This window comes from Musca autumnalis, unplaced genomic scaffold (assembly GCF_047663935.1).
Source record: "Musca autumnalis isolate F117 unplaced genomic scaffold, ASM4766393v1 scaffold_4, whole genome shotgun sequence".
NCBI classification, from domain to species: Eukaryota; Metazoa; Arthropoda; class Insecta; order Diptera; family Muscidae; genus Musca; species Musca autumnalis.
In genome coordinates this window covers 197,055,023-197,078,804 of record NW_027411977.1, presented here as the reverse complement: position 1 = coordinate 197,078,804, position 23,782 = coordinate 197,055,023, and the positions used below count along the sequence as shown (strand labels likewise).

The 23,782-nt window shown below is 37.3% G+C and overlaps 2 protein-coding genes across 2 annotated transcripts; one reads left to right on the top strand and one right to left on the bottom strand.

Annotated features, from left to right (window-relative positions):
* Nucleotides 1-4,012: 4,012 nt before the first annotated feature.
* Nucleotides 4,013-5,495, bottom strand: LOC141400694 (activity-regulated cytoskeleton associated protein 1-like). Its single transcript, XM_073980074.1, has one exon. It carries the CDS (start codon nt 5,265-5,267, stop codon nt 4,473-4,475), a length of 795 nt encoding a protein of 264 aa, XP_073836175.1. The 5' UTR covers nt 5,268-5,495; the 3' UTR covers nt 4,013-4,472.
* A 10,428-nt stretch (nt 5,496-15,923) lies between these two features.
* On the top strand, nt 15,924-16,882 carry Arc2 (Activity-regulated cytoskeleton associated protein 2). Its single transcript, XM_073980076.1, has one exon. It carries the CDS (start codon nt 16,169-16,171, stop codon nt 16,766-16,768), a length of 600 nt encoding a protein of 199 aa, XP_073836177.1. The 5' UTR covers nt 15,924-16,168; the 3' UTR covers nt 16,769-16,882.
* Nucleotides 16,883-23,782: the final 6,900 nt, after the last annotated feature.

Genomic DNA, 23,782 nt, shown 5'->3' with positions numbered 1-23,782 from the left:
AACTTATCGCTTTTTTACTTGTTTAAATATGTTATATCTCCAAAACTACTTAAGCGATTTCCATGAAAGCAATTGCCCAAGTACCTTCCCACGCCTTTATGTATATGACAACATCGGTTTCAGCATTAATTTTGGGAGACAATGGGTTTGTGTCTCCGACCTTAGGTACATATTTGGAGCCAAAATACCGGACCGAAGGTGGCACGGTATCTCCCCTATTAAGAAAAACGATATACAGTCGAAATCGCTTATAACTTCGGTCAAGGGACCCACCAAAGTAGGACACTATAAGCGATAGTCGTTATTAACGGTATTTATAAAAGAGGTGAAATTATATTAAGTATAGTAACTTTTGGGTATAAATACCTTGTTTTATTCTTCATATATTCTAGAAAGTTGTTTACTGAAATCTTAGGTACACTTTTGTAGTTGACGGTATCCTAAATTTTTGGGCGGTTGGGTATCTTTGGACCAGAATCGGAGAAAAAAGTGTAAAAATTTAATATTTTCAAATGTTTTTTGCTATTTTCACCTTTAAGAACCGTTCATAGACTTTCGCATGTTGCAGAAAGTTGTTCATTGATGTCTTTGCTACATTATTGCAGTTGGTTGTTTTCTTGAATATTGAACGGCTTAGTATCTGTGAATCAGAACCAGAGAAAACAGGATAAAAATCCCATTTGCTTTGTTATTTTGACCTTTAAGAACCGTCTATACAGAGATCGTATGTTCTAGAAAGATGTTTATTGGGATCTGAGGAACATTTTTGGAGTTGGTTGTTTGCTTCAAATTTGATCGGTTTGAAAGCTGCAGACCAAAACCCGAGAAAAAATTTTAAAAGAAATTTGACCTTGGCGATTTTTACCTTGTAGATGAAGTTTCATGGATTTTATGCGTTCACAATTTTTGTTCCTTAAGACAAGATATACAACTTTGTCTCTGAGATAACGGTTTGGAAGATATACTCTTGAAAAATAACTCCTTTTTACATCAAAGCCTCAAACCTTTGGAGGCCTGCAACCGCGAAAGTTGATACGATAGGGAAAAACGGCGAGACACATGTCTTCTACTTTTTGGTCTTCTATCACGCTGCGGTATCAGAATATGGTTAATAATTTTCGTGTTGCACAGTGAAATTGATGAAAATGATGATTTATGACAAACTTCTAGAAAGTAAGCTGTAACTCGTTGAGTTTTTGAGATATTATCTTGAAAATTTGACACAAGATAAAGTAAAAGTCATAGAAAAAACTGAAATTGCTAACTACAAAACCCCATTTTTTGAGTTATGCCACTCTTTGAGTAAATGAGCGATATGATAAAGAAAGGGGACATGGGCAAAAATAAATACTAACCAGCATCAATGAGCGAAAAAAATCCGACAAGGTCCTCAAGAGAAAAGAAAGGTTACAGACAAACTCTGTTGATAAATTTAAAATCCTCAATGAATAACCGAGTTATTCACCGATGACAATGGATCCGAAGAAATGAGGTAGAAAATACCCAATTTTGAATTGTAAAGCAAAAAGTCCATAGAAAATTTGTTATTAAAACTCAATACGATGGGCCAGCAATGCGGACCCGGGTTTACAAGTTATAAATATAAAGTGATTTCCATCATAAAATATATTTTAATCCTCCAAGGAATAAGCCTTAACGTGGATGATGAAGAGCTTTGTACTTTCATAAAGGAAAAGATACTAATTGTTCTTATTTACTTTAATTCAGTTCGTGGTGGAGGGTATAAAAAGTTCTGCCCGGACGAACTTAACGCCTTTCTTACTTGTTTTTATACCCTCAGCATTTATGCTAACGAGGGTATATACACTTTCATACGGGCAAAATGTACCTCATCGAAATAATGGTTTTAGACCCCAAGTATGTTTGGACGAAATGTGTTTCAGACAATTTGGAGTTGATTTAGCCATGTCTGTCTGTCTGGCTGATTGGATGGAGCGCACGATAACTCTCGAACGGATCAACCGATTCGGTCCAAATGTAGCTTTCGTAATATTTTGTCCAAACTTAGTTTAAGTTCGAAGATGGGTTATATCGGTCCACTCCTTCCGGTACCTCCCCAACAAAAGTTCGGAAATGTTCGCACATCGTGAAAATTCTTCCAGACTTAGATGAGGCTCCAATATGGACCCAATGGGTCCACTCCTTCGGGTGCCTCCCACACAAAATTTCGGAAATGTTCAGTTTAGGACCTGCTCTCGATTCGCTTTGATTTTTATTGTAGCAACTTGTATTCACTGCCCCCCATACGACGTTATAAGTCTCATTAGGTGCAAGTCCATAGTTCTTGAGAAAATAGCCTGAAAGGTGCAAAAAAAACCCTATAACACCGTGTGTAGTGGTTGGAGCGCAAGATAGCTCTCGAATGAATCTGCCGATTCGGTGCAAAATGTGGTCTTCGTAATATTTTGTGCAAACTTAGTTTAAGTTCGAAGATAAGCAATATCGGTCCACTCCTTCACGTACCTCCCCCACAAAAGCTCAAAAATGTTCGGAAAAATTATGCGCACGATAACTCTTCATGGGAGTGACCGATTTGGTCCATACTTCACATATCCTAATATATCTACCAGATATAGATCAGGTTCGAATATGGACTATATTTCTCCACTCCATCGGGTACCTCCCACACAAAATTTTGGATAAATTCACCTTAAGACCTGCTCTCGAATCACTTTGATTTTTGCATTCGCTGCCTCAATTACGACAGTAAAAGATTTTTCAGGGGCAAGTCCATACTTCTTGAGAAACATCCCGAAAGTTGTACAAACCCGTATGGCACCATATGTAGTGGCTGGAGAGCTCGAACCGAATACTGCGTTCGTCCACACTTTAGATATTATAATATTTCTTCGAATATTATATGAAATTCGAAGGTGGTGCTTATAGTTCCACGCCTTCCGGGGAAGGGGGGATTTAGCCATGTCTGTCTGTCTGGCTGATTGGATGGAGCGCACGATAACTCTCGAACGGATCAACCGATTCGGTCCAAATGTAGCTTTCGTAATATTTTGTCCAAACTTAGTTTAAGTTCGAAGATGGGTTATATCGGTCCACTCCTTCCGGTACCTCCCCAACAAAAGTTCGGAAATGTTCGCACATCGTGAAAATTCTTCCAGACTTAGATGAGGCTCCAATATGGACCCAATGGGTCCACTCCTTCGGGTGCCTCCCACACAAAATTTCGGAAATGTTCAGTTTAGGACCTGCTCTCGATTCGCTTTGATTTTTATTGTAGCAACTTGTATTCACTGCCCCCCATACGACGTTATAAGTCTCATTAGGTGCAAGTCCATAGTTCTTGAGAAAATAGCCTGAAAGGTGCAAAAAAAACCCTATAACACCGTGTGTAGTGGTTGGAGCGCAAGATAGCTCTCGAATGAATCTGCCGATTCGGTGCAAAATGTGGTCTTCGTAATATTTTGTGCAAACTTAGTTTAAGTTCGAAGATAAGCAATATCGGTCCACTCCTTCACGTACCTCCCCCACAAAAGCTCAAAAATGTTCGGAAAAATTATGCGCACGATAACTCTTCATGGGAGTGACCGATTTGGTCCATACTTCACATATCCTAATATATCTACCAGATATAGATCAGGTTCGAATATGGACTATATTTCTCCACTCCATCGGGTACCTCCCACACAAAATTTTGGATAAATTCACCTTAAGACCTGCTCTCGAATCACTTTGATTTTTGCATTCGCTGCCTCAATTACGACAGTAAAAGATTTTTCAGGGGCAAGTCCATACTTCTTGAGAAACATCCCGAAAGTTGTACAAACCCGTATGGCACCATATGTAGTGGCTGGAGAGCTCGAACCGAATACTGCGTTCGTCCACACTTTAGATATTATAATATTTCTTCGAATATTATATGAAATTCGAAGGTGGTGCTTATAGTTCCACGCCTTCCGGGGAAGGGGGGAATTTTCAACCATAGCACATAAATTTGATGTTGATTGGTCTGGGACTCGAAGTCAGTCATTCTGGGTGTAAGTCGACCAGGCCAACTTATGGAATTTCAAGATAAGATGAAACAAAAAGCCTCGTATAAAACGTTGAAGTTGTTTTAGGTGGTAAAGTATACCGAAATGCAAGACATAAAAAGTTAAACCGATTTTATTGAACATATTTTTTAAATATATGGGTGCATAAGCATTATACATACATATATAGGTATGTATTAAGTTATGGTTAAGATGTGTATAATATTCTGTTCTAATGAGAAGTTCTATAAATGACTTATAAAACTACAACTTAAATGCAAAATAATTAACTAAAGTTGATTTGTTTGGGTTAGGGAATTATGGCTTTTGAAATTATTAAAAAGTGACAAATTAATAAAGTAGTTCTTCTTATTAGCTCTAAAACTTTCTAAGGGGTTTATCTAGAAAATAAAGAATTCATGGAATTTTCATATTCATCATCATCGCCGTCGTTGTCGCCATTCATTACTGTACATGTTCTTGAGCAACAGCAGCAGCACCACCTCTTACTCCACCCTCGGGGTTTCTACGTTTACGGCACTGGTCAGTAGTATGACCACGGAAATTACAATATGTACAACGTTTGACACCCCTTGCACCACGTATTGGTCCTCTAAATTCCGTTTGGCTGAGATCTTCCATCATGTTACGCTCAATAATGCGACCCTTCTCCAGCAATTCACGAAATGTCTTAAAATCATGGCGGGCAATATGTTTACGATATTTAATATTCAATAGACCATAGGTCAAATCTATTTCAGTCTCTTCATCATGTCGGCCATCGGGCAGCTGGGCCAACAATGCCCGCTTTTGACACACAAAAGTGTCAATGGCTGTGCTGTCATCTTGTTTCTTTTCGAAAATGTCCAAATAAATTTGATATGATGGTTTAGTGGGTGAAAAGTGATCTCGTATTAGAGATAAAACATCATTCCACGTTTTAGCTTCTTTGCGTACACCTTGCCACCAAGTGGAAGCCATGCCATAGAAGAGTAAAGAAACACCTTTCAGCGCATCTTCATCGGTGATGCATTCGATTTCTTTGTAGGTTGTCATTGAGGTAATGAATTCTTCTACAGCTTCATGGTCACGCTGACCCCCAAAACGGGAGGGACAATTACTAAAACTGCCTTTGGATTTTGTGGATGTGGTTGCTGCTGCAGCAGCACTGGCAGCAGCTGCACTACTGGTGGCTGTTGTGCGTACAGACTCAATGAGTTGTTGCAACTGTTCCGTGGACATTTGTATCAGTTGAGCCATTTTGAAGTGACTTTTGTTGCTAGTTGTTTGTTGGAGTTATTCGCTTAGAAGGTCAGGGAAATCTAAAGTGCTTATTTTTTTATGGAAATTTGCCAATAATGAAGTGGTCGGCTGGTTTCTTGCCAATTTTATTTCCAAGTTTGTGAGTTTTTCTTTGATTCTGGTCGTTCGAAGCTTTGAACAACATATGATGATAGTAGTTGTTGCTATCGAACGATACGCAATGGTCGACTGGCGACTGATTGCTTAGGCAATTGTTGTCTCTGCTTTTATATTCGTTTGGCAAAGAGAACTCGCACAATTATTCTGCAGACCTAGATAGTAGTGAGCTAAAGAGTTCTCGTGGAATGATTTCAATAAATTTTCGACATTAAGAGAATCCAGTATTTTTTGAATTATTTCACAATTTTCGAAATTAAAAATTGCATGACTAACTTCCATTCAAACTATGCATTGTAAAGATAATATTAACTACATATTGATTTAATATACCAACATACATACATATATACAATGTATACTGAAAATATTATTCAATTGCAATAAAAAAATCACCTCGAAAATATAATTAAGCAAGTCAAATGAAACTTTAATCTACGGACAGATCGAATGTATTTAGGGTCTTTTCAGAATTTTGTGGCCCTTTTGGGGATATTTGAATTTGCCGACAAAAATGTGGGTTAGGATTAAAGTTGAAAAGTGTTGCGGAGGATGTAATTAAAGGAATGGACCGATATAGTCCATTGTGAAAATGGATCTTATTTTGGGAGTCATATCTTTTCGATGGATATCGAGCCCACTAGTCATTTCAGTGGGTTATCGTATAACTTTTGCACCAGTATGCCAGGAAGCATGGACTTATCCACGGAAAGCATAATATCGCTGTAAACAGGACCACAACGAACAGCATCGGTATACATTTCCAAAGGATCTTCGAACAGACCCTAAAAATCACTTAGACACAAATGTTAAACTTTTTTGGGGGAGATATGGGCTATTTTAGAAGTTAAAGTTTCGACCACATTGGTATACCGATAATTGGTTTGGACAAAATAATACGAAAGGCAAATTTTGAACCGAATCGGTTTATCCGTTTGAGAGTTATCGTACACTCCAGCCAGACAGACAGACGGACGGACGGACATGGCTAAATCAACTCCAAATTGTCTGAAAAGGATTTCGACCAAACATACTTGGGGTCTAAAACCATTATTTCGATGATACTCAATTCAACCAGTCATTTTAGTTGGTCACCATAAGATTTTTAGAGCGTCAAAACGCTGCTTGAAGCCATTAAACTGCACTTAAGCGAAAATGATGAACTTTTGTGAGCGAGATCCCCGAAGGTGTTGTACGATATATACCTTCTTGGAAATTGATGTACGTTTGGAAAACCGTTTATTATGTCCGCATAGTTTCTGCCAAATCAGATCCTTAATTCGTTAGTTATGTGATAGATGGGAGCTGTTCTCCGAGGACCGAATTCACGCGATAGTTTTTATGGCATCTGCTACTGCACCCGTGTGAATGCTATCCAAACCTGCTTGGTAGGCTTGTTTATCTAGAGGTTCTCTCTTTGAATGATGGACTTCTCATTTTAGATCTTGAAAATCCCTTCTGACATGCCTTGGTGGGGGGTCCTATCCACCATATGGTGATTAGGATGGATCTTTCGGTAATACTCAAGCAAGTACTGCAACGAAATTATACCATTGTTTTGCTCTACTGGAAGAATCTTTGGTCCACTGAAGACATGAGGAACATGGGCGGCATTCTGGAAGGTTTGAATATTTTTCCATCGAGTTGCATTTATATTTGCGGTCAATACTGCGCATAGCTTACCACAGACCTACCTATCGCGTTATATGTGGTCAACAAGGTTTCTTTATCTGCACCCCAAGTGCTGCCGGCTAGGGACTTGATGACTTTGTTCCTACAGAGGCCGTAGATTTAGTGGCCGACATCTGCATACTCCTCGCGTAAAAAAGGTGGTACGATGGGTTAAGAAATTCAGTCTTTCACAAATGTCATCAGGGAACGTACCTGACGCCAAGATCGTACAATCGTCCGTATACGTTACGATCTAAATGCCATATGGAGGGGGCGGAATACAGGAAAGGCAGAGGTTAACCGGAGAGGTTACATTTCCGGAGATATCACGCCACCTTGGGGAACTCCCTGTTTCACTCTTCGGGGTCTGGACTTCTTGTTCCTATATTCCACGTACGACTGGCGTCCACACATATAATTGATTATCCAAAGTTTCAAATTATGTCGGATGGTTGTCTTCTCTATGTCCTCAAACAGCGTAGAGTGGCTGACAGTACCAAAGGCTTTTGATAAGTCAAGCGCGACCATTCTTTCATTCTCTCACACGGCAGTCTCTGTACTGCTTACGGAATCCATGCTGATGATCGACAACTGGATAGCTATTTCAGCTTTTGCCCATGAAGATCTCACTCAATCTCACGCAATCAAACCTCTCTTTGTGTACTCTACAGTGTTCCTTTTCTATATTACTTGTTGATTGAGCAGCACACCGGCGTACTTCGCATCCGTGGAAAGGCTTAGTTGCACACCATCCAGTATTAGCGGCAGGAAGTCTTCCATATTTTCTTTTTTGGCTAGATTCACAGCAATGCCGTTAGCTTGTGCCGAGAAAGTTATACTAAAGCACCATGCATTAGGTCCGACAAAATGTTCCTCTTATTAAAACGACCGGGACATTCCTAAACTACATGAGTGTTTCATTCATCACCAAAAGCTACAGTAATGATGATAGAACTCCTTCCAGCGGGGCGCCTCTGGTGACTATCTTCCCTACAGAACTCTCCCCGGAAATTATAGTTCTCAAAATGCTATGGTTCGATTGTATATGGTAAAACCAAAAATGTTTTACAATCGATGAATCCGAGTTTCACCCTTTCAGAATTCCCGAACTGACTGAAATTATTTAAAATGAAATGAAAAGCTGTGTTGGCATCAATGTAGAAAAATGGTTTGAAGCCAACACGCTTTTTTAAGTTCCCTTCCGATTTCTGGTTTAAACTTATATTTAATAGACCTATGCCCAAGGAAAGACTCAAAGAATACTCCATGGGCAACATGACACTACTGTATGATTTTTCGATAAAAGTGATGCTGACATTTTGAAGCCGGAATTTCGGGGTTTTTTGAATTTTTTTAATAATCTGGACGCGCAACCGCACGACTGTAATGAGTGTATCATCGAAATATGCATAAATACATATTGTAAGATATTGATTCGCTGTATCCAAAAGCGGATGCGCATCAACTTAGCGAAATAGTTGGAGAATACTTTTTCCTAATTTTTCTAAACAAACCAAAAAATATATTTGAAACAATATTCCAACAATAAGTTTTTCTCTTTTATTGTTGCTATAATATACAATTTATGCACTATAAATTTGGTTTCATATTTTTCTATGCATTGTCTAGATTCTGTGGATATTTCAAATTTATAATTTAGAGGTTTGTACACACTATGGGACAGGGTAATATGGATTTACTTCAAGATTTTTATACCCTCCAACATACGAGTAATATGGAGGGTATAATTAAAATTGTCATTCCGTTTGTAACACTCGAATTATTCATTGAAGACCCTGTAAAGTATATATTCTTGATCAGCGTAAAATTCTAGATCGATATAACCATGTCCGTCCATCCGTCCGTCCGTCTGTTGAAATGAAGATACAGATCGCAATTTTTAAGATAGAGTTTTGTAATTTGCTATAGAAGTTTCTATTACTCCTAGGATTTTTGGTAGTGCAAATGGGCTATATCGGTCCACGTTTTGATATAGCCCCCATAGAACGGTACCACCATATTTTCTGTATTTTGAAGGTTTTAACTTCATTATCACACCGAAATTGCTTAAATTTGGTACTTAGTCTTCGTTGGGGGTATACAACTTTCGCCCAGAATTTTGTCGGTATAGATACACTCCTTCATATAGCCCCCATAGAACGGTACCTCCGGATTTCCGGTATTTTGCAGTTTGTGGCTACAATAATCCACCCAAATGGCTTAAATTTGTAACTTAGTCTTCGTCGGGGGTACAAAACTTTCCCCCAGAATTTTGTCGGTATAGGTCAACGCCTTCATAAAGCCCCCATAGAACGGTACCTCCGGATTTCCGGTATTTTGAAGTTTGTGGCATCAATATTCCACAGAAATTGTTGAAATGTTGGTATTTAGTCTTCATTTGGGGTACAAAACTTTCCATTTCCATCATGTAGCCCCCATAGAACAATACCTCCCGATTTTCGGTATTTTGGTTAAATGGCTAAAATTTGGTATTTAGTCTTCGTTCTCTAAATTCTCTAAATTGTCGGTATTGGTTCACGCCTTCGTATAGCCCCATAGAACGGTACATCCCAATTTTCGATATTTTTAAGGGTTTGGCTTCAATATTCCACGGAAATGACTTAAATTTGGTATTTAATCTTCATTGGGGGTTCAAAACTTGCCACCTGAAATTTTTAGGTATAGATCCACACCTTCATATTGCACTTATAGAACGGTACATACAAATTTTTGGTATTTTGATGGTTTGCGGCCACAAAATACCGAAAATCAGCCACAGAAATGGCTGAAATTTGGTATTTAGTCTAAGTTGGAGGGAAAAAGCATTCCGATTGAAATTCGTCGGTATAGCCGATATAGCCTCCATAGAACGGTACCTTCCGATTTTCGTAATTCTGAGGGTTGTGACGTCAATATCCCAGAAATGACTGAAATTTGTTATTTAGTGTTCCACGTCTTCCTATATTCTTCTTGTTTTTCGGTATCGAAATATCGGAAGTTTAGTATTTAGACTTATTTGAGTCTAAAAACTTTCCGTCAGAAATTTGTCAGTATAGATCGAAGTTTTGATATAGCCCCCATTGAACGGTACCTCCCGAAATTTGAAATTGCTGAAATTTGGTATTTAGTCTTTTTCATAAACGAAAGCAAACTAATTGTTCCATTTTACTTCAATACTTCATGGTGGAGGGTATAACAAGTTCGGCCCGGCCGAAGTTAACGCCGTTCTCACTTGTTTTATTTTTTGTTGATTTTCTGAATGTGCACAGAAATTAGGAAGTACGCCCCTCTATTTATGGCAAATAGGCGAATAATGCATTTATGTGGTATTTGCAGAATTGTTTGCATGTCCGGAAAAACATTTAGTCACCGCATTGCTTATTTGTATTTACAATTCTGTTCTATTTTGAAGTTTTTAGTCATATTTGTGACAAGTTTCTCTATAAAATACCATAATGGCAACGAAGCGTAATAATAAAACCGAAGCAGACATTAATCGCATTGAACCAAATTGTTCTTGTAATGACTTTCAACACATACATACATATGCGCATACATATTTATGTACTTTTGTAATATTGTGAAATTTGCAAATTCTTGTTTGCCTGACTCGAATAAAATAACAACTGAAAACCATGATGGTGATTTAAAATTGCACTTTCTTATCAAAATGTAATAAATTGTCGAACAAGTATTTTTAAGTCGAGTATGGTGTTCGAATAGTTTGTACATTAGGCCGGGGCGATTTTTATGCAAGGAAAAAAGTGATAGTGGGCGCCTGGAGTTTCTGATTCTTGGGATTGTACTGAGCAAAAAAGTCCACTAGACCATATGTCTACGGTGAAAATCGAGCCCCCGGATTTTGACTTGAATTTTTTTTCAAGGATATTTTGGCCAAACCACATCTGAGAAACTTGACCTATCCTGAAAATTTCCTTTTGCGTTCTTAGTACACTCACCAAGGGCTTTCATCTCCAAAAGGAAATTTCCACCCACTGACTTTGAGTCAAATTTTATAGCACAGTGTAATTTGTCGATATTTTCCGGAAAATGTGCACATTCTCGGGGCCATAACTGCCTGAAGGAGCGTTCCAATGCTTTTGCTTTGTACTAGAGAGTTCTTAATTATTGTCTTGGCTACAATTTTTGTCTTTGTGTTGGATCGAAAATCTCAGTGATTTGGCTGTTACATATATGCCAAAATATCCAAAAAAACCTTGAAAAAAACTTCAAGTCAAAATCCGGGGGCTCGATTTTCACCGTAGACATATGGTCTAGTGGACTTTTTTGCTCTGTACAATCCCAATAATCAGAAAATCCAGTCGCCCGTGGTGGCGTTCAAATCGCCCCACCCTATTGTACATACATATGTCCACATGATATTTGGTGATAATGTATAAATAGATAGATCGTCCAGACGAGGTTTACTTCGGCTCCAGTAATTTTTATTCCGGTTAACGACATCAATATCTTCAAATCACATGATAGTTGATAGTACTATCTGTCGCCTAATATTAAAGGTCTGTTCGACAACCCACAAATTTGCACAAACTTTTACAAAATGCAGTTCGATAAGATAAGTGTTCAGTAAAAGAGATCTGAGAAGTACTTGCAAGAACTTGTGAAGGATTCCGACGTCCTTGCAGCCTGGGAAATAAGTCCAGGCTGGGGGGTTTAGGGTCTCAAGATCAGTATCTGCCCACATACCATCTGAGTTCTTTATACTCCCAATGGATTTGAGGTCCTTAGAGAGTATCGACTCGCAAAAACTGTTGCAAGGTTCCTTTTTCGCGAAGGTTGCAAATCGTACAATTATTTCCGTCTGATTCTGGTATATTGTGACTTCCATTAAGCACGATAAGGTTACATCTAGCCTTAAATATCTGGGAAATCTCTTGTCGACTGTAGATCTCATCAAAATATAATACACCTCGTGTTAGGTCTAAGTCCTTATAGATAGGAAATTACTTTGAAGAGCCCTCTGTACATTTTGAGCTTTACTATTTGATACCTATCGATCTATTAAACTTGTCTCCTGAAATTTTGACATGAAAGTAAAAGAAAATGTAAAATAAAACGGGCTGTTTGTTTCATACGAATATTGCAACAAAGCAAAATTGCAGAACACATTAAACCGTGTACACTAGTTTCTTGAAATGATGCATTTTTCCCAAAAAATACAGAGTTTCATGTCAAAATTTAATTGCAATTACTCTAGTGTGGCCCGGGACGTACCGTGCCAAAATTATCAGATCTTTCCTCTCCAGCCAATACCGCTGATTTGGATCTTGATATATGGTTTCTATCATCTTCACAAACTTGTAGGATATTCCTATTTTATGTAGTTTGTAAATTAAAAGGCTCCGATTAAAATGATCAAATGCGGCCTTGAAATGCACGAAAAATACATGCACTTTCTCGCTGATAATTTAAAGTTTACTATTGGGGCCAGGTTGTACACATTATCGTCTGTCGAATAATTCCTCCTGAAACCAGCTAGAGATGATGTACTGGAAAATAGAAGAAATTTGTTAGTATTTAGTTGTAATGGACCCTTGCCAAGCCATGATAGATGTTTGGCAAAGTTGAGTAGAACAATGGGATCTATGTTAGACAAGAAGGTCAGAGCATATATCTCATATCTAACCAATGTTCGGTATCTCCTTGTTTGCAACAAGGGCACCTACAAAGCAGATGTTCGACAGTAGTCAATGCCACTGCCATCCCATTTTGAGGTTAGAGATCTCACTCTGGAGTGACCTGTTATAAGTCCCACCGCGATTTTCATCCCTAACTTATCAAGTGAGAGGAGGGAAGCCGTTCTTCGACGAGAAAACACAGGCCAGTTTACCTTGGATACCCTACAACCAGGTTCCAATAGCCATCTTTGATGTGCTTTCTCATTGAAGATCTCCCGAAGTTTGCCGATGTAGTGGCACATCGGTGGCCGGACGGTTTCAACTGATAAGTCAATAGACCTAGAGCCACCTTGAGCCTGTTCATCTGCTACCTCGTTTCCCATGATGTTGCTATGACCCAGAACCCAACATAGCTTTACGATATCGTGTATATCCTGCAGAGCTCTCCTATAATCAAGAATAGCTCTTGAATTTATGGTCCGTGACTTGAGAGCCTTGAGGGCCGCTTGACTATCGACATATATAGTCACCGGTCCTGTAAGACTACCTTCAAGCCATTTCAACAATTCAGCTGCTGTCTTGATAGCAAGAATCTCCGCCTGAAAAACACTAGAATTATCGTCAAGCTTATATGAGTTTTTAATTAGTGGATTCTCGCACAGACGCCAGCGCCAGTATCTTCTTGGACCCGTCTGCGTAAATTGCCAGACCGTCCAGAGGTGATATGTACTTAGCCCATGCGTCTCTGCTTGGGAAGATAACAGTTAAGGAGTCAAACTTGAATGAGGTAGGTATACATATATATAATCGCTTACGCAACCATTGTCACCTAACTCAAGTCGACTATCAACTAGTTTTAGGACATTCGAGTATCCAAAGTGTGAACCACGCCAACACCCTGACTCCCGGAGTCTAAAAGCAGTTCTCGCCGCCTGAAACGGGATTAGGATGTCCAGAGGTTGGAGATCCAGTATGACGTTTAAATCAGCTTGAGGAGTGATTTTAATCGATCCGGTAATCAGCAGTGACGCGGTTCTTTGTACACTCGATAATTTGGAAAGTAATGCTTTGTTCCCATGAGCTTGCCACCAGACCAGTCCACCATAGATAAGTATGGGCAGGACCATGGTTACATAGAGTCAGTGTATGATCTGTGGTCTCAATCCCCAGCTTTTCCCGATGGAGTTCTTACAGGAATAGAGTGTCATTAGTCCTTTCTTCGTTCGCTCCTCTACATTTCTTTTCTATGACAAGCGATGGTCCAGAATAGTGCCGAGGTATTTAGCTTCCGTAGAAAATACCAGGGCCACCCCGTCCAGGACTGGAGGCTCGAAATTGGGAATTTTGCGTTTCTTAGTGAATAGTACAAGCTCTGTTTTTTTCGGGTTTAATCCCTTACTGTTGTTCTGGGCCCAGTTTGCAAGTTGTGCTAAGGCTCTTTGCATGAGCTCAGACAGGGTTGGCAGGAATTCGCCGCTGATAAGTGGCATAGGCAACCACCTTGATCTTCAGCCGGTCGAAACACACAAGTATTTAATTTATTACCCGAAGCCAAAGCAGGGGTAAAAGAACTCCTCCCTGCGGAGTGCATCTGTAAACATATTTCCTCACGGGACTCTGTCCTATGCATGAGTTGATGATTCTACTCTTCAGCATTTCATCAATCCATTCCACAAGGATGGAGGAAATGCCTGTGTTGCTGAGAGCATTGTGGATTGATTCAAGCTTCACGTTATTGAAAGACCCCTATATATCGAGGAACGCCGCCAACGTGAAGCCACCTCATGCAAGGCAGTCTCCACTGATTTGCCTTTAGTGTAGGCATGTTGTGATTTACTGATGTTAATGGGGTTTAATTGTGTTCTAATTTCATGATCCAGTAACCTTTCTAATGTTTTTAAGAGAAAGGAAGAAAGACTAATTCGACGCCTCCAAAAAATAGTATGCTAAGTCGACTTAGCATGTTTTCAAGTTCTTTACATTTTTATATTAAACGTCCTTTTACTTGAATTCTGTCAAATTTTGGTAATGATCGGACAATCCGAACAGAAGTTATAAACAAATATTTCCTTAGCATAGTACTGAAGGTCAAAGAAATTTCCAAACTTTAAGAGCTTGTCCTGCAAATCTCGCTTTTCAGAATTAGCAAACTATTATTTGGAGGTGTCGAACGTCCTTTAACTTATATTCTGTCTAATTTTGGTAATGATCGGTCAATCCGAACAGAAGTTATAAACATATTATAAAATATTGACTTAGCATAGTACTGAAGTTCAAAAAAATTTTCAAACTTTGAGAGCTTCTCCTGCAAAACTCACTTTTTAGACTTAGCATACTATTATTTGGAGGTGTCGAATTGGTCTGTAGTCTTTTGGTAGAGTATGACTTGGCTTCCCCGCTTTAGGGATGTAGGTCACGTTAACCTCCTTCCACAGACCAGGTATGTACGATAACAATAAACAAGCCTTGAAAATGTCTACCAGGATTGATAGCGCCGACTCAGCCACATTCTGTAGCATTGCCGGTATTATACCATCTGGTCCCGGTGATTTATAAGGCTGGAAACTGTTGATCGCCCACCGAATTCTTGTGTGATTAGTTATTCTGTCAATCAGCTGTTCATCTTCGATAGTTCGGACTCGACTATGACTTGCTGGTGCATAGGAGATAGATGGGGTGACTGCATCAGAAACAATTGTCTTCTAGGTCGAAGGGTCGAACACGTTTCACAGTTTTTTGCCGCGGAGCTTGGTTCGCCTTCTGAGAGACGAGACGGTCTTAATAGGCAATTAGTTCCGAATTTGTTGAGCGGAATTTCTCAGTAATTTTAGTAATTTTATTCATTTTTAATAGATAATTTAGTTTGTCTTCGCTATAAAAATGCGTCACTTCACAACGCTTAGCTTCAACACAAATTTAGATTGTAATAGTTTTATATACATACATACATAGTATGGCCTTATTGCATATGGGGAACCCCACTAACACCAAAATAACAACAAAAAAAACTTAAAAAGCAAAAACACGCATCGTTTGGTCTCCATCATATGGCCCCATAGTTCGTTCAAACTGTTTCTCTATTTCTCTTTTAAAAAATAAATATTTTCCCTCTTCTGTCATCTCGTGAGAATTTTTCAATAAATCTCTTGAACTAGCTCTTTTAATATGGCAAACAAAACAAAAAATGACTCATTCACGAATCACCCAACCTACAGCTGAGAACCACTGAAAAGACGCACAGTAACATTCGTATCTACATATAATTTTGTTTGTGGGCATTTCTTGTTTTTTATTTCACAACGAAAATAAAATACTTTGAAAAACATTCCGTTATTGCCTTTTAGTTTCTCTTTGACTAACGTAAACAACTGAACATATTGCCGGCCGGTCGGTGGGTAAAATACCGCCACACTCCACTCCGTTATCATCAAAATGGCAGCAACACAAATGTCCGAGGAGCAATTTCGTGTTCTAATCGAAACAATACGTTCCCTGGCGCCACAACAACAAAATCAAGTTATCGATGAAATCAAATCCAAGGGAAGTTTTGCCAATTGTGCCACCCGATTTTCGGGACAATGTGACAGCGATGCCGTTGAAGTTTTTATAGATGCCGTTGAAACGTATAAAGAAATGGAACAAATATCCGATAAAGATGCCCTACGAGGTCTACCGCTACTTTTCAATGGATTGGCATCGACATGGTGGAAAGGTGTGAGAAGAGAGGCCAAGACATGGGATGACGCCATGCATTTGTTGAGAGAACATTTCTCACCAACAAAACCAACCTATCAAATTTATTTGGAGATTTTTGAGAAAAAACAGGGAGATAGTGAACCCATCGATCCATTTATTCTGGAAAAGAGAGCTTTACTTGCCAAATTACCGGAGGGTCGTCACGATGAAGAGACTGAATTAGATTTTATTTATGGTCTTTTGAATAACAAATTTCGTCAAAAAATTCCCCGCCATGAAATTAAGTCATTTAGAGATCTACTCGAAAAGGGTAGAACTATGGAAAGGACTCGGTAAAATTAGATTTAAGATTGTGTTCAAGATTTTATAAATATTATTTTTATAATTTGCTCACTAGCTGTAATTTAATGTTAATTTTATAACTACATAAGATAAAAATAAATAAAATAATGGAATTAATTATTAAACATAAAACTCGTTTTTATACCCTCCACCATAGTATGGAGGGTATATTAAGTTTGTTTTTCCGTTTGTAACGCATTGAAATACTCATTTGCGACCCTATAAAGTATATATATTCTTGATCAGGGTAAAATTCTAAGTCGATCTGAGCACGTCCGTCCGTCCGTCCGTCCGTCCGTCCGTCCGTCCGTCCGTCCGTCCGTCTGTGGTAATCACTCTAGCATCCACAAAAATGGAGATAGGACGCTGAAATTTTGGGAAAATGCGTCTTTTGTTTGCAGGCAGGTCAAGTTCGATGATGGGCTATATCGGTCCACGTTTTGGTATAGCCCCCATATAACGGTACCCCCCGATTTGCGGTATTTTGACGTTTTTAGCTAAATTTTTAGACCGATTCAGCTATAATTTGACATTTAGGGTTCTTAAGTATTAATAAACTTATATAACAAAAGTTGTGGACATAGGTCCACGTTTTGGTATAGCCCCCATATAACGGTACCCCCCGATTTACGGTATTTTGACGGTTTTAGCTACATTTTCAGACCGATTTAGCTATAATTTGACATTTAGGGTTCTTAAGTGTCAGTAAACTTATATAACTAAATTTGTGGACATAGGTCCACGTTTTGGTATAGCCCCCATATAACGGTAGCCCCCATATAACGGTAGCCCCCGATTTACGGTATTTTGACATTTTTAGCTGCATTTTCAGACCGATGTAGCTATAATTTGACGTTTAGGGTTCTTAAATGTCAATAAACTTATATAACAAAAGTTGTGGACATAGGTCCACGTTTTGGTATAGCCCCCATATAACGGTACCCCCCGATTTACGGTATTTTGACGGTTTTAGCTACATTTTCAAACCGATTTAGCTATAATTTGACATTTAGGGTTCTTAAGTATCAATAAACTTATACAATAAAAGTTGTGGACATAGGTCCACGTTTTGGTATAGCCCCCATATAACGGTACCCCCCGATTTACGGTATTTTGACGTTTTTAGCTACATTTTCAGACTGATATAGCTATAATTTGACATTTAGGGTTCTTAAGTGTAACTAAACTTATATAACAAAAGTTGTGGACCTAGGTCCACGTTTTGGTATAGCCCCCATATAACGGTACCCCCCGATTTACGGTATTTTGACGGTTTTATCTACATTTTCAGACCGATATAGCTATAATTTGACATTTAGGGTTCTTCAGTATCAATAAACTTATACAACAAAAGTTGTGGACATAGGTCCACGTTTTGGTATAGCCCCCATATAACGGTACCCCCGATTTACGGTATTTTGACGTTTTTAGCTACATTTTTAGAACGATGAAGCTATAATTTGACATTTGAAGTTCTTAAATGTCAATAGACTTCTGTGACAAAACTTGTGGACATAGGTCTACGTTTTGGTATAGCCCCCATATAACGGTACCCCCGATTTACGGCATTTTGACGTTTTTATCTACATTTTCAGACCGATTTAGCTATCCATTGACATTTAGGGTTCTTAAATGTCAATAAACATTTATAACTAGCGGACATAGGTCCATGTTTTGGAATAGCCCCCATATAACGCTACCTCCCGATTTCAGGTATTTTGAGAATTTTACCTACAAGTTTTAACCGAATTATCTGTAATTTGAACATTTGACATTTGAAATTCTTAGTGGTCACCTTACCTCTTCACTAAAAATTGTCAAGAAAGCCCCCATATAACGGTATCTTCCGATTTTCAGTAATTTGATGATTTTACCTACAATATAAAACGGAACTAGCAGTAATTTGATTTGAAGTTCTTAGTGGTCACAACACCTCTCCATCAAAAATGTTCAACATAGGTCCACGTTCGGATATAGCTCCCATGTAACGGTACCTCCCAATTTTCAGTAATTTGACAATTTTAGCTACAATTTTTAACAGAACCAACTGTAATTTGACATTTGAAGGTTGTAGTGGTCACCACACTTCTGTATCAACAATTTTCAACATAGCCCCAATATAACGATACTTCCCGATTTTCGGCACTTTGAGGATTTTACTTAAAATGTTTAACCGAACGTAGGTCCATGTTTTTGTATAGCCACAAAACAAACCTCCCGATTTTCCGTACCTTAGCTTTATTTTTTGGACGAACTTTCTGTAATTTGTTCATTTAAGTTCATATTTTCGTATAGCCCAGATACCTCCGAACTAGCTGTTAATGACATTTGAAGTTCCCACGTTGTGTACCGATTTTCGATATTTTGAGGACTCTAGCTATATTTTTTAACCGAATTAGGAGCTATTTGACATTAAAGGCTCCCATCAAAAACTGTCAACATAGGCCCATGTTTTATTATAACCCCTATATAACAGTACCTCCCAATTTCTAGCCCACCAAAAATTGTCAACAGTTAGATATAGGCACCATAAAAAAGGAAATGAAGCATTTTATGTACATTATCTGACATTTTAGCGTACTCACTTAAAGTTGGGGACAGGAATGAATATTTTATGGTGGAGGGTATGAAAAGTTCGGCCCGGCCGAACTTAATGCTTTTTTACTTGTTTATTTACGTATTGGGTCTTAAATGGGGTCATTAGCTCAGGGAGAAAAAAATATAATTAAATGTTTTTAAATAGTGACGTTATGGTTGATATTTTTATAACCTTTGTATCGGATGACAATACAGCTAGTCTAGATCTGGTATTAGTCATATTGAGTCAGAGCTATAATCACTGGATGTTTATTTGTAGAACGATCAGTAACTGTCACTGAAAATGATGTAGCCTGAAATAAAAAATGTAAACGTTGATAACAGGGAAACGAGTTGAGATTTTTAACAAATCAAAAAACAATTTTGTAGGCATACAACCAGTAAGGAAAGGATCATAGTCGGGCGCGGCCTACTACTATATGATACCGTACACCACTGTGAATATGTAAAATATATGAATATACGAGATATATGTATATCGATATATGAAAATCGAAATTCGTTTTTCGATTGAATCTGATACATAAAGCTAAAATACATGATCGGCTTCAAGCTTCTACCTTCAAAAATTCAAGAAATGGCATTTCGGAAAATGGGATAAAATTGCAGATATCGTTGTAATGACGGATCCCAAAATCAAGCGTTTTCGCGGTTTTAGTTTCACTACTTACACCCATTCGTACATGATTGATAATACTCCAAATACTCGCTCTCATAAGATTGATATTCTATAAAAAATATTTTTAATTTTATAACGTTTTTTGCTTTTCCTGTAAAGTTTTGGTTTTGTGGTTTACGTCTTTGGGCATTTATGTGACGATATCACTTTCGTGTTGTGAAGGAGGTTGCGTTACCCGGCGTTCTGGAAGAGGTGGACTGGAACACCTTCTGTAGAGAAGTTTGTATAACCAGAGCCCCGAAAAACATTTTTGAGATAGATATGTTGAGATATTAGAATTCATAGTTGGAAAACGCAAATACCACCGAGGACATGTAGTTGAGTGGCAGCCAATATTCAGTGTTGCTGAGCAAGGATTGTTCCATGCTTTTAGTCAAAGATCGATAAAAGAAAACTACCCACCATAAAGAAATATACTAAACCTGAATCCATAATTTGAAAATATCAATTCGGGGAAAATCTTTTTCAATGGTTAAATTCAGAAATCTATTATACCCTACACCACCCTGTGTATTGTTCGATTTGGCTGAAAATTGGGGATGATCATTTTTTAGACTAATAAAGAACGCTATTGCTTTTGGTGAAAATCGGTTCAAATTTGGATATAGCTCCCATATATATTTTCGGCCGATTTGAGGTATTTGATGCACCAAAGACGCTATGTATGTCTAATTTTGATGGAATTTGGAAATATATGTGCCAAATTATATCGTAATCTGTTCACATTTGGATTTAGCTCCCATATATATTTTACCTATTCACAGTGGTGTAGGGTATCATATAGTCGGCCTCGCCCGACTTTGATCCCTTCCTTACTGGTTTTTTAAATTGTAGAATCCAGGGTCAGTCGGTATTCAGTGGTGCTGAGCAAGGATATTATAAAGTTTCATGTTTCCAGTAACAGATTTATCCAAAGAAATCCTACGGCTCCTCATCAAAAAATATATTAAACCTGGATCTACAATTACACTGTATGTAATTTTTTGAGTTATGTTTTATTAATCATATTCTGACACCACAGTGTGATAGAAGACTAAAAAAAAAATACACGTGTCTCGTCGTTTTTCCCTTTCTCATCAACTTTCACCGTTATATGCCTCCAATGGTTTGAGGATTTGACGTCAAAAGGCCTAAGTTTGTCAGGAACATATCTTCCAAACTGCTAAGAAATTTAATTTATTCTCAGTTGTAGCCCTTGTCTTAAAGAACAAAAATTGTGAATGCATAAAATTCATCAAACATCATCTGCAAGGTCAAAGTCGGGAAGATCGAATTTCTTTTAAAATTTCTTCTTGGGTTGTGGTCTACAGATATCATTTTTATCCCCTTTTCTTTAGTTGTGTAACTTTTTAACCACAGTCGATATTGTTATTTTTTCGAGAAACTCATTTTAACAACATAATTAAAACCTTTGTATTCTGTAAACAAATTTTAACAATTTTTTTAAAAAAAAACGTCGTTATGAAAACAACACCAAAATAGTCGTTGTTAAAAAATCGACAAAAATTTTCAATATTGGATTTGGCTTTGGTATGTGTGTATGTTTTGTTTATTAATACATTCTAAATTGAAAGCTTTTGAAAGTTTATAGACAACTTGTCTACATTTTTACAGAATAGCACAATCGTTACTGCAAACAATTTCTTGTGTCGACAACGTTGTCGATTGTCGGATTGTTAAAAACTTACAGAATAGGCCTACTGGTCCAAAATTTAAGAATAGAGTCAACTACAAAATCTGCTTAAGATCTCAGTAAACTACTTTCTAGAACATATGAACTTCTAGGAACGGTCCTTTGAGCTCAAAGTTCTATTATATTTGATCATTCTTTCCTGGGCCTATTCTGTAACTTTTTAACAACTTTACTCATTGTTTATTTTACAACAATTTCATTTGTTTGTTTTGTAGTTGTTACAAAAACAAAAGAAATTTTAACAACTTTTCAATAATTGATTCCACTGGAAAGTTATTTATTGAAATCTTAGGTACATTTTTGTAGTTGACTGTATTCTTAAATGTTGGAAGATTTGATATTTATGGACCAGAATCGGAGAAAAAAGTATGAAAATCGAACATTTTCTAAAGTGTTTTGCTATTTTGACCTTTAAGAACCTTTCGCAGACAGTTCTTATGTTCCAGATATTTGTTTACTGATATCTTTGCTACATTATTGTAGTTGACTCTGTTTGGAATATTGAACGGTTTAGTATCTGTGGACCAGAACCAGAGAAAACAGGATAAAAATCCCATTTGCTTTGCTATTTTGACCTTTAAGAACCGTTTATACAGAGTTCGTATGTTCTAAAAATATGTTTATTGACATCTAAGGTACATTTTTATTTTATTTATTTATTTCAATTTTCATATCCCCAGTTTTTCTACCTTAAGGCTGTATACTACTGTATAATGTTCAATTTAATATTATATAAAAAAGCTTAAATATAACAAGGGAGGGATATTAAAAGTACTCAAAAAAAACCTACTATGTATAAAAAAAGGGGGCAGTAATTATAAAATAAAAAATGTACATAAAAAACATTTTGATTACAGTCGAAATCGCTTTTAACGTCGTCGTTTATAACGTCATATCGGTTATAACCAGGGACGTACGCAGAATTTCATTTCGGTGGGGGGGGTCACCTTGACCAAAAATTATGAAATTAAAAAATGTTGTGTAGCGTTACATAAGGATATTGTATATGGTTTTTAGTTGATTTTATATGGAATATTGACACAAAGTATATAATTTCAATAGAGAGAGTTTACAATATTTTAGATATAACTTTGAAATTTGGAACAGAGTATAATAAACTAGTCTTTGGATGTTTAGAATTGAAATGAACAATATCAGGTTCAGTATAGTCCCCATACAAAAATTCCGCCTGGTATTTTAAAGATTTTAAACCAAATTCTCCAACAGAATTGCCGCAATAACTAAAAACCTTTCAAATGAATATTACCCATGTAGGTTTACGTTTTAATGTATTCCAGAATTTTAAATCACAGTAGATCTTATTTGGCATTTTCGATTCTATTTAAAAGATTTTCAGTATTTCTTCTTCTTTAAAGTACATATCCATATATCACACATTAACTTCAGTCCCATTAAAAAAGTTTTGTCTTATTTTTGCCTTATTAAGTTATCAATTGAACACATTTTTACCAAGAGGACTGATTCTGATAAGAAGATTTATCTAAAAACCTATTAATGTTATTTGTATACCATTAATTAATTGAAATAAATAACTCCACAAAAAGAGTAACTCGAATCCACGAGTACAGATTGGACCTGTACCGAAATATTTTAAGAAAATAATATTATATTATGTCATAAAAACACCAAAACTTTACTATTTTATCAGAAGTGATAGAGTCCATGCAGGCCAACTAAAAAATTCAGAAAATTACATTTTTGGTCTGTTCCAGTACTGCAAGAACCTACTCATTTTTAGTAGTAAAAATGTGTAGATTCTTGCAGGTTCTGGAACGGGCATTTAGAAAAAAGAGAAAACAATTTTATCCGGAGTCGGGCGATACTAACATAGACTCATAGACTCCGAATTCTACTCGCAGTACTGTTTGAGACTACGAAATCCACATTCGGTCTCGGCAAAATTTTAAAATAGGTTAAGTCGAAAAACTCAATCAGTAGTGCGATTCTCTAAAACATTTTTGAGTTACCGACAAAAATCCGTAAAATTTAAACACAAAATTATGAATGAAAAGTTCAA